Source organism: Micromys minutus (genome assembly GCF_963924665.1).
Source record: "Micromys minutus genome assembly, chromosome: 12".
Classification (NCBI taxonomy): Eukaryota; Metazoa; Chordata; class Mammalia; order Rodentia; family Muridae; genus Micromys; species Micromys minutus.
The window spans coordinates 4,805,642-4,817,388 of NC_137981.1; the positions used below are offsets into that span (position 1 = coordinate 4,805,642).

An 11,747-nucleotide genomic window follows, 5' to 3' on the forward strand; every position below is an offset into this window, starting at 1 on the left:
GGGAAGGTGGCTCAATAGAGATGAGTGCTTACTTTGTGAACACGAGAGCCCGTGTAAAAAGCCAGTGGTGTTACAGGTGCCAATAATCTAAATTAGCATGGTGTGTGGGGGGAGAGACAGACAGATCTCCACTCTCCCAGTAGCCATCCAACTTGAAGCAGTAGGCATCTGCTTTTGTGAGAGACACTATCACACAAGCCCACAATGTAGAAATAATGACCTACAGCCTCTGAATGTGCATATCTGGACTTCTGGGTATAAATACTCACAAACTCATGTGTATACCACACTATAATTATGCATGCACACAGACACACACACACACACACACACACACACACACACACACACACACAATCATTTTAATCCCTGTTCTAGTTTGTTTTCTGTTGCCATGATGAAACAGTCTCCTTAAAAGCAACCATGGAAGGAAAAGCTAATGCTAGCTTACACTCACAACCCATCATCAAAGGAAGGACAAGGCAGAAACTGAAACAAGATGATGGAGAAGTGATGATTACTGGTTTGTTCCCTAGCTTATGCTCAGCTCCTTTTCTTGTACAGTAGAACCACCTGCCTAGGGATAGCAACACCCATAGTGGGCCGGGCTCTCCTGTATCATCTGGAAGTCAAGACAATGTCACACAGACATGTACAATGGGAATAAATGACGTTCCTTCTTCCTATTTGACTCTAGACAATAGAAGATAACCAGTATTACCACCACCCCATCTCTCAATTTCAGGATAATAATTGGCAAATTATAATATCTGTGGACTTTATCATTAAAATAAAATTCCAGGCCTTTCTTTCAGATGTTAAAAAACAAAGTAGTAAAGCTGCAAAGAGCACGCTTCCCTTTGACCCAAGAGAGATATCAGAAAAGGCCATACCCAGAAATAATTTAATTATTTTATAGATATTTTATACATATAACATTATTACTATATTAATATGCAAGAGTCCTCTAGTTATTACTTATTAAGAAATCAACCAAATCTGGAAGCTTACATTAAACAAATAGAAAAAATAATTTTGAAGTATCCTAAATGTAGAGAAAAGAGGTATAATTACCTATGGGAAACATACAGCAGTTACAGATCCCAGAATGCTGGCAAACCTTAAACTCTCCTGTAGTGTTGTTTTCTTTTCCTGTTTTCAGAGATGGCAAATAGAACACAACCCATCACAGAATATGTATCTAACCCAGACACACTCCCCAAAGCACTTGATGGTTTTCTGTCTGGCCATTTAAACATACGCCATGATGATTCATGTTCAACAAGCTGTTGCAAGAAATTCATAATTGTCATATGGTTTTAAAAGACTTTTCTCCACAAAGGATTCAGATATTTGTCAGCTCTTGGTATAAACAAGGCAAGTGTGCAGGTCACTGATAGTGTGTTTCTATGATAAACTATCCTTTAGTAATTGGTTAGCACTTTCATAAAAGGAAAGAAGTTGTGTGCCTCAGGCTGCAATTCAGAATACTTGACCTCTTCCCTTTCAAAACCTCCTAGAAAATAGAATCTCACTGTCGACTTTTAATATTTTCTAAGAACCTACTGTGTTCTATTGTTTGGTAGATGAAGGATTGAGGAAAAGTGAAATGCCTCTTTCTGTGAATGAGAGGGGCATACAAAATTACTGCAAATATGGTGCACAGGAGGGAGAATGGACTCAGATCACAGAGTTGTGTACTACAGAGTTGTGTGTCAAAGAGTTGTGTGCAAGTTGACCCTGTGTAAAGTCTCGGGAGGGTTTCCTAAAGGAGCTGATGCTAGAGTAAATTAAACAGCTAAGAGTGAATCAGAGAAGAAAGAGGCACAAGACTTTATAGAATAAGCAGTGGTTCCAGCAAAGGTTCCAACAGTAATAAACAGTGTAGCAACCTTGGGGGAAGAAAAATCCATGAATGCTATTATGATTGCTATTGTGAACAATTCTCCAACATGGACCCTATGTAAAGAACTTGTTAAGCATTTAACACACTTCTATCTTACAATTATTGATAGTGTTTCTCCACTTTACAAAACAAAAAGGGGGCAGGGAAATAGATTTGTTAGGGTTTGAATGTGAACATCCTTCTCAGACCCATACGTTGAAAATGTAGGTCCTTGGATGGTGGTGCTATTTCTCTGGATTATTTAGGATGATGTAGGGCTATAGGGAGCCTTAAGGGTCATAGTCCAGGCCTGGTTCTTGCTCAAATCTTGACTCTTGACTGGTCAAGTTGTAAGCAAGCTGTCCCATGTACCCACTGCCAAAGCTGTAAGCCACCGGACTCCACTATGTCTCTCCTGCCAGCAGACAGCATCCAAATTTTAAGCATAAATTTTCTGTCATTCTTTAGTCAAGTAGAAGGCACTTATTTGGTCACAGTGTCATGAAAAGTAACTTAGGTCTTACAGCTGCCAGCTGACACAGGTGGGTAGAAATGTAACTCATGAGATAAAAGTATATGTAGGTAAAGCACCTCACTGCTATGTCTGTCATCTGGTGTCTGTTCCTGTAAGTCTCTCTCTCTCTCTCTCTCTCTCTCTCTCTCTCTCTCTCTCTCTCTCTCTGTGTGTGTGTGTGTGTGTGTGTGTGTGTGTGTAAAACTATAAGCCATACATACTGAGAATTCACATTTTACTGATTAGTGATGGCAACAGTTTGATAATACAATTTCAAACCAACATTTGTAAAAAAGCTACTGCATCAAGATGAAAATATCCAGACTTGAGGAAACAAAGTGCTCTATTCTATGACAGAGATCATAAGGGAGGAGAAGAAAGATGACAAAGAGAATGAGAAACTTAGAGTCCCACTATAAGCCACTTGAGTGGTGCAAAGCTCTATTAGAGTCCTCTGTTAAGCATGTAGCAAGCCTTTCCATTAATATGTGTGTGGTGTTAGTCATTAAAATATTACATGTTCAAATGGCTCTTATAAGAGCTAGATTGATTGATTCCTTTTTAATAAAATAAGGGAAGTATCTGAGCAAAAACAAAGACAGAGATAGATATATTGCTTGCTTGACTCCATCTAGTCTGTAGAAGACCACTTCTTTTCCTAGATCTGCTTCTGTTGCTGATGCTAGAAACTAGAAATACATCTATTAACATGACAGTACTTCATATATACTAATTCTTACCAGCCCTTCAGATAAAAATAACAAGATGTCATATGTGTATATGTATGCATATAGATACATGTATACATGTGTGTTTGTGTGTATCTATAAACATCGTCAATGCAAGAACCAATGTTTGTTTAACACTCACCAGATGTCAGATGGCTGGTCTAAGAGCTTTACTATATTAGCTTATTTTCATAATAACCTGAGAATGACAGGACCACTGCTACCCTCTATTTTGTTGATGTATACATTGAATATCTGAAAAAATAAATAAATTACACAAGACAACAGAGTCTACTACTGGCTGATTTAAGTAGAAAACAATTCCAAACCTCAAAGTCTAAGCTCTTAACTCTAAGTCCTTACTGTCTGTTACGATATAAATAGTAATGACCAGACTAATTGCCAACTGTCTCCCTCCTTTGTTATCTGATAAGAACAGAAAAGTAATTCTATTATAGGTTTGGATTGACCAATAAAAAATTAATGAGGCAGTGCTGACCATCAAACCTCTAATTCTGCAGAAATGATGAATCTCATTCTAACAAGAAAACAAGAACAGTTGCCAGAAACAGGGAACACAGTGTTCCAAATGCCAGACTCTCTCCCAGGAATGCTTCCCAGGGGCTAAGGTCAGACCATCAGTATCTGTTAAGCAACATAAAGAAGAAAAGAATTTGGCAAAGTCCATAGCACTTCTGTTTTACCATCTAGACATACATGGTTTCCTTCTTAGAACAAATATAATTAAGTTAAAAGTGATAAAATGGTAGGGAAGTCTTTTGTATTGCTTTTTACAAATATACAAAAATTCTGTCCTAATGTTGTTAAGGAATTTACCATAAGAAAAGTTAGAAATTCAAATTTTTGATCATAAATTATCTTGAGGAGAGAACTAATTGAAACTTCATAGACAAAATAACTTTGTAGATTGGTCCCAAGTTCCACATTAAAGCTTAAAATCTCCCATTTAGTCTGAAAAGTTGGATAGTTGGATGAATTGATTTATATCTAATCATCATGGACTGTTTGAAAATTACCTTATTTTATAATGTGGAAACATACCACCTCTAAGCTTAAAGTGTTTTATGTCTTGGTAGTAAGCAACTACATCTTCCAGAACAATCAACTATTATGTCTAAAGGGCCATGAACAATAGCTAATGATTCCTTTCCTCTTTCTACAAACAACAGAAAATGTTACCTTACAAATATCGGACTTGTCTACAATCCATGACCCCTTAGAGGCAGTATTTAACTTCAGATACAGGTTTCAGTATATGTCTAACTCCCCTCACCATCTCGATTTTTGGAAATTGGGTAGAGAAAGTCATTTGAAATCCAGGATCTAGCCATGCCTTCGGTTACCACTGAGTTAAGCCTTTTACCTCCATACCCCGACTCATCCAGCCTCTGCTGTGTGGTTTGTTTTGATTAAGTTACCTGTGTCAGGTTTAGGTCACTTGGAACAGTCTATTGGTATCAGTCAAACAGTGAATCTTTTCCACATTCTTTCTACCTCAAGATTTTTTCCCAACTAGAAAATTCTATTTTGTATGACTTGAAATTTCTTGTACCCATTCTAATAAAACTATAGTAATTCTACAAGACAACCATAATGATGACTCTTTTCAGCATAAATCCAGTCTGGATACATATGATTATACCATCCCTTCCCTCTTTAGCACTTGTAACCAACATCTTCCAGTAATCTTTCTTACTCTCAACTCAGTTGAGTCCTGTGTCTACTATCTTCTGAACTAAATCATAAACTCTTCCAGTTGAAGAACCAGACACGTGTCTTTTGGTTTGGCGACCCAGTGACTCAGTGCTTACTGCAGTGAGCATCTGCTTGCTTGTTTGGAGTTCCTTCTAAGGTAGAACTCTCCCCATCATTCCCGCTTCATTTTGTAGATTCTTGGCCCCAAGTCAATTTCAGTGCCTATGGTTCCGCATTTATTTGCTTTTTCAGAGAAGAGATTTCTGAGTTGTTTGACTTTCATTATTTTATAGAGTATGATTTTTCAGGAATGAAAGATTTTATTTCCTTTGTTTGTAAGTCCAGTTGCAGGGAAGCAGAAGGCTATTCTAGGTGTGTAAAGAGGCAAGAAGGCCCCATTGTTTTTCTATATTCTGCATCTTCAGAATGTAGTTTCTGCCAGGATGATGTGTAATGAACAGTTCCCTATCAGTGCACCAAACAGACTGGGGAGCAGAGGGCAAAAAGCAGACTTAAATAACTCAATTATTCTACCGATAAAGAAAGACACAATTGTGTTGGAAGGAAATTGGGTAACAGTCACTTCTTATCATGATGCATTAGAACAGTTATCATTTTAAAATGCAGATAATATGCATTGGCAGAGCAAAGATTGAGATTTTTGAATATTTGAGCAACCTGGGTGCCTAAAGCTTGGAATGGAGCAATCATAAGAGTTAAGAAGTTCTGGGTCTTAAGTTTCAATGAAAACTAGAGCTTCTAAACCATGACCAAATAAAGGAAATCAAGTAAATGAGAATAATGGACTCTCTGTAGCAAACAGTGACTCAATGGTAGCCATAATTTTATGGAAAGGTATAAGATGAATTATATAGAAAAGAGTAGTTTTGAATATAACAAATACAGAGGTGGATGCTCGCAGCCAACCATAGAACTGAGAATGGCGTCCTTAATGGGGGAGTTAGAGAAAGAACTGAAGGAGCTGAAGGGGTTTGTAACCCCATAATAACAACAATACCAACCAACCAGAGCTCCCAAGATCAAACCACTATCCAAAGGGTCCACATGGATGGACCCATGGCTCCAGCTGCACATGTATCAAAGGATGGCCTTGTTGGGCATCAATGGGAGGAGAAGCTCTTGGTCCTGCCAAGGCTCAATGCCCCAGTGTAGGAGAATGCCAGGTCGGAGAGGTGGGAGGGGTTTGGTGGGTAAATACCCGCATAGAAGCAGGGGGAGGGAGAAGGGTTAGGAGATATGGAGGGGAAACTGAAAAAGAGACAGCATTTGGAATGTAAATAAAATATATCCAATAAAGGTTTCACATAATTAAAAAAATTAAATTACAGTAAAAACATTTTATAATAAAGGAAGATTCAAATAAATAAAAGTACAGTAAAAAAAAAAAGAGTAGTTCGAATTAAAGATACATTTCTTCCAGGCATAAAGTTATCTTGAATGAAATAGTTCTGCTGAAGTAGACACAGTTTTGAAAAGTTCATTTTTATCATCCTTGGAACATACACACAAGAGCATACACATATATTTGGAAAGCACACAAAAGGTTTGCATAAGAAAAAATCTATGATACAGGAATTATGATTAATGGCTGTCTAATTAAACTCCTCCTGCTAATCTAAATATTACACATTATTGTTTACAGTGCCTGGTTTTACATCCCCTTTGCAGCATCTATAAGTAGCTGGTTCACATGAGGTAGCCACCCATCACCGTTACTATGTAACTTAGAAACAGATGGTGTCTCTCTGTCATGCCAACTCTAGGTATTTGCTTTAGCATTTTGAGAAGGGAAAAGAGAAAAAGCAGAGAGCTATTGCTGTGTGAGTTGCTAAACTGGTATTCTGAGAATCTCATTGGGAGAGTTTTTTGTTTGGGTCAAAAATGACCTAGTACCACCATAGCCCATTTAGACTCAGTAATGAAGACAAAAATATGTATAAATTATAAAACACATTTTATTATAAAATTTATAGTTTTTTCTTTGCACTGAAGAGATTGGCTTCAATCAATAATCAAAAACCCAAGCATTTTTTCTTTCCAGTAAGAATGTTAATTATCAGCCTCATCTTCTTCCTCTCCTCTCTTCTCTCTCTGTTCTCTTGAGATAACATACATTTCTTTTCAGTCTGAACAGTGTTAAAAAAAGAAAGGGAGAAGCAGCAAGAGAAGGGTGCCTAGAAGATCCACCGATTCTTGGGCCTGGATTTTACTTCATGTCCTTTATGTCCATGTTGATAGCAGACGGGTGCTCAGGGAAAAGGGGTGGGCCTCTTTCTTGAGGAAAGTAAACATATCCATTTGTACAGAAAGATGTGTGCCATGCTATCGGTGTGCTAACCTCCTGTTTGCACACTCTAGACTCTTTATGGCCAGTGTCTTCTATTCAGAATTCAGGATTTAAATCAGACCACCCCTTGGCGCAATGCCCACTCTTCTATCTGCCGACATTGTAGTTTAGGCAAACGATTACAACTTTTTGAGTGTCAGAGTCATCTTGCCAACTATGTCAGGGTTCTTAGGAAAAAAATCTCAATGATCTTAGGGGCTGAGGATGCCAGGAAAACCTCTGCATCTACTAGCTTTGCACATCTAAGTCTCTGAGGCTGAGTCCCTGCACCACCCAAACAAAAGGAAATATGATGTAAGAATAGAAAATGAATTCAGAAAAACGCTTTAGACTTTACTGGTAATGTATTATTTTGGCTCTTCCTGACTTGTATAATACCTCTGAGTAATTAACCACATGGGAGACTTGCTTCTGCATGTGTAAACTGTGTATTGTAGTCCTCGTCTTTCACTTAACTTAAATTGTTCAAGTAATAAAGCAAGAAGTTTGATAAAACGGTACAAACTGAGTGCCTTGCACATTGTAGATTCCTGAGTTGGGGACAAGCTTCATAAGGCACACTGTACTCAGGAGTATCCCCTCCGCTGTCTGCTAATTCGTTTACATGGGCAGGTCTCTTTTCTGCCTTCTGCATCGATCTTGCCCTTTCTCTGCATGAACTTTTCATCTGTCATTTTCTAATTCACTTGTTTCCAGTCTGTTCAAAGCTCACCTTTAGGTCACAAGGAGCATAGAGTGCTCCAGACCGATATTAGCTTACCAATTTTATTTATTGCCTTTAAGTTTTACGATAGCGAGTATGCAAACCTTTCCATTGCTTTCAGAGTTCCAAAAGTTTGAACTTTGAGAGAAAGAATGTACCAAACAGTAAAAGGCAGAGCAACAAGGAAACTTTATTTCTAAATACATGCTTTCTCTCTCCCTCCATCTCTCCCTCTCTCTCTCTCTCTCTCTCTCTCTCTCTCTCTGTGTGTGTGTGTGTGTGTGTGTGTGTGTTTTCTTCCAACTGTAGCCATTAGGCCTGGGGTTGTTTTTTTGGGATGTATATTTAGCAATAGTTTTTGCAGTCTCTAAAAATAGTTTGACAGAAGGCCAGGGTTATTGGTCAGCGCTGGAATCGCTCTGATGTAGAAAGGTCATATGTAAAAACAGGCTTTCCCCTCAAACAATAGCTTTGGATTTGCTGAGGTAATACGTACAGTCAGATTGGAAGGAAATGGTCTCATGATGGTCTTTCTACTTGATAGAACTGGGTTCCTATGGGATCTCCTTGTTTCTTTCTCCAATACTGGACTCACTCATCTGTTTAAAGGACAAAGCTACAACACCTTTGACTGACTAATGGAAGGCCTTGTTTCATTCTGTTTAAAGTCAGTTTTCATCTAGGACATCTTTGACTAATTTAGTTCTTGATGAGATTTTGAAGGTAGAATTTACCATATTTTATCAAGACAATTAACATACTTCCAAGCTGAAATTTAGATTAGCCAACTATGTAGAGCCACAATCATCCTAAAAATTTTTTATCAAAATTTGACAATCTCTAAGACTATTTCTGCCCTAATGCAGAAAAGCAAAAGACCTCTGTATGGGGGTATTGTAGGGATGGGGTGCAGGGTGGTATGTATGACCCATCTACCTCTCACCCAGGAAATGAGTCTTTTTGACTTACTTAATAAAACTGGCATCCAAGTAATAGTAGCTAAAATAAACTGACAGGGCTAGGTGTTGTGTACGCGAATACAAGCAAGACAAACAGAGCAATCTGTCCCACCTCAAGATATGGATGCTGGGTAAATTAGGAAACATCCAACACCTTGCTTGAGCAACGTAAAATTTCGATTTAAATGGCAGCAACGTGTCTTAAATCACTATTTGAAGAAATAATCTCACAGCCTTGGTGGGTTACAGCTGAAACCTCCCCATAGCTCCTGGGTTCAACGGACCTCATACAAGCTTAAGTGCTTCATTTGTTCCCAGAAACTAAGCAGAGCTCCTGACCCCTTCCTGGCTGGTCCTCACCACTGACCCTCAGCCCCTGGTGACTGCACCTCCCTTTTGTCCTTTCTCTGGTTGGGGATAGTAACAAGGCGCCCCTCCCATCAAAAGCAGCTCAAACCCCGCATGGCCTTGCCCCTGCCTCAGACACAAAAAGCTTGTTACGACTGTAATTGAGAAGCTGTTTGCTGGGGGCACTTTATCAAGACAGTAACAAGAGGGCTTGGGAGAGCCTTGGCGAGCCAGATGGTGGCGGCGAAGTCACCTTGGGAGGAGAAGAGGGTCAAAGAGGTGGAAGTGGTGACCCGGGCACAGAAATCCACCAGGCGTGCCACTGCCCTGGGATTAAAGAGGAAGGGGAAAGAGGTTGAAGGGACGACCTACAAGAGGAAAGCGCTGCTGCAGGAGGACCCCTAAGATATCCTAGGTCGCAATCAGCTGACAAGGCTGCGAGGGGGCGCCCTTGTCTGAGTCACGGGAAACCTCGCTTCCAGGACTGGCTTTTTTTTTTTTTTTTTTTTTTTTCTGCGTGCCCCTGCGGCTGCCCGCTGCCCGAGAGTCCAGCGCAGCTAGAGCTCCACATCCGCGCCCCGACCTGTAGGGAGCCTGCGCCCGCCTAGTGCACGCCCCGGAGGGCGGGCCAGAGAGCAAGGCAGCGCAGCCGCCGCCACCCAGGAGCGCAGGGAGCCCCGCAAGCGACAAGGCCTCCGTGGGCGCTGCCCGCTGCAAGTCACTCCCCGCGCCACCTAGGTCACAGAGCGAGCGGGACTTTCCCGCCTGGTCCCCCCACCCCCACCCCCGCGGGGAAGCTCGGGCGCACAGTCCTGTGCTGCAGGCCCCTGACACAACCCAGAGCCATCTCTGGGCTCGCGGAGCAGAATTGCAGCGAGCCAGGCTGGGCCGCGGCGAGCCAGGCCCCTAGTCCCAGGGCGCGGTCTCCACCTTCCCCGGCTCCTCCTCGCTAGCTGCGCCGCCGGTCCCCATTGTTCGCCCCGCCCGCTTGCCCGGCGACGTCCGGGCGCCGCTTCCCGGCCTTGCGGCGCACCTACCTTCTGCTGCCGCCGAGCCATGTCGGTGGGCTGCTTGGCGTTGAAGGGGTAGGCGATGCAGCGCATCACGAACACGTACAGCTGCAGCCTCTTCTTCCTCTCCTCCTCCTCCTTCTGCAGCCGCTCCAACTCTTCCTTCTCCTTCTCGCTCACCACCGACGGGCTGGGGCTGGAGGGCCGGCCGCCGCCGGCGCGGCTGCTGGGCTGCAGCCCCCCGGCCCCGCCGCCGCTGCTCGCGCCGCTACCCCCACCGCCGCCGGCGCCCACCCCGGCCCCGGCGCCACTGCCCCCCATCCCGGCGCTGCCCGCCGAGCCCTCGCTGGTGCGGCTGGGAGACAGGCGCGCTCCGGACGCGGCCGAGCCCAGCACCTCCTTGCCGCTCTCCTCTTCGAGGATCTCATCCGATTCCTCTTCGCTGGACGAAGGGTCCAGCATGGTGGCACCTGGGAGAGGGGTGTCCCCGGAGCTCCCGGCTTGGGGTGCAAAAGGTGGGGGGGGGGCGCTGGAGGCAGCCGAGGGTCGGCTGTCCGGGTGGGCGCTTCTTCCTAGGTCAGGGAGAGCGAGCTCTGCTGCTCAGCTTCGGCCGCCGAGACTGCTTCCTCCGCCCGGCAAGCGCGAGCTGAGCGCAGACCCAGGAGCGCGAGGGGAGGAGGAGAAGGGAGAGGTGCGTGTGTGCAGCCGAGGTGGGCAAGGGCAAGAATCAATTGCGAGCCCGGAGCCCGCAGCCGGATGCCATCTGCAGCCGCTGAAGGAGGCGCCTCCAGAAAAGATGCCGAGTGTTGCAAGCTGTCGATGCAGCCAAGAGCCGGAGAGGCATCTTGCCGATTGGGGAGCGAGCGGCGCTTACGTGTTTATTGGCTTAACTCTCCAGTGTCCGCGGCGGAGAGGGCGACTGCAAAGGCCTAGAGGGGGAAAGCGCAAAGCGTCCCCAAAGCCTCAGATCTCCACCACTTTTGACCCTCATGACCCCCAATCTTCCTTGCTCCCTCTCCTATGTTGACCACCTCTCCTTGCCTCGACCTCTCTTTCCCTCCCGGGGACAAAAAGTTTTCCCCCCGGGGGATGGGGAGGGAAAATAAAGAAACCAATGGTAACTTCTGACCAGCGGAAAGCAGGCTTTCTGCATGCTTCCAGAGGTCACAAGAGGAATTCAGTGAGATGTTACCTTCGAGAAAAGGTCCATCTCCTAGTTCAGACATCTCATCTGGGGTGTGGGCACTGGGAGGGGACAGTGAGAAGGGCAAGTAGGGTGTTTTGCTCACCTGTGTAAACCTCTATTCCAACAATCTATGCCACCATACGTGTCCACTGTACAATAGGAAGGCATCGGATTTGAGTGAATTGACGTATGGTTCATGAAGTTCAGCTGTTTACGTAGAAATCAAACACCCCCTCCCACCCTGTCAGTGAAGCTTTTTTCAGTCCCCAGAAGTCAGTATATTTTCTGCTGAACCTTGACAGCTCCCTGCTTGTTCAGCCCTTCCTCCGT

The 11,747-nt window shown here is 43.5% G+C and overlaps 1 protein-coding gene across 16 annotated transcripts in view; it reads right to left on the bottom strand.

Moving 5' to 3' along the window:
- CADPS (calcium dependent secretion activator) overlaps positions 1-10,859 on the bottom strand; it is a 431,306-nt gene extending 420,447 nt beyond the window's left edge. For all 16 annotated transcript variants that reach the window (XM_080926838.1, XM_080926837.1, XM_080926846.1 and 13 more), the window contains exon 1: positions 10,259-10,859. In XM_080926838.1, coding sequence (XP_080782964.1) covers positions 10,259-10,693 — 435 coding nt within the window. In that variant the 5' untranslated portion in view covers positions 10,694-10,859. The remainder of the gene's footprint in view (positions 1-10,258) is intronic.
- Positions 10,860-11,747: the final 888 nt, after the last annotated feature.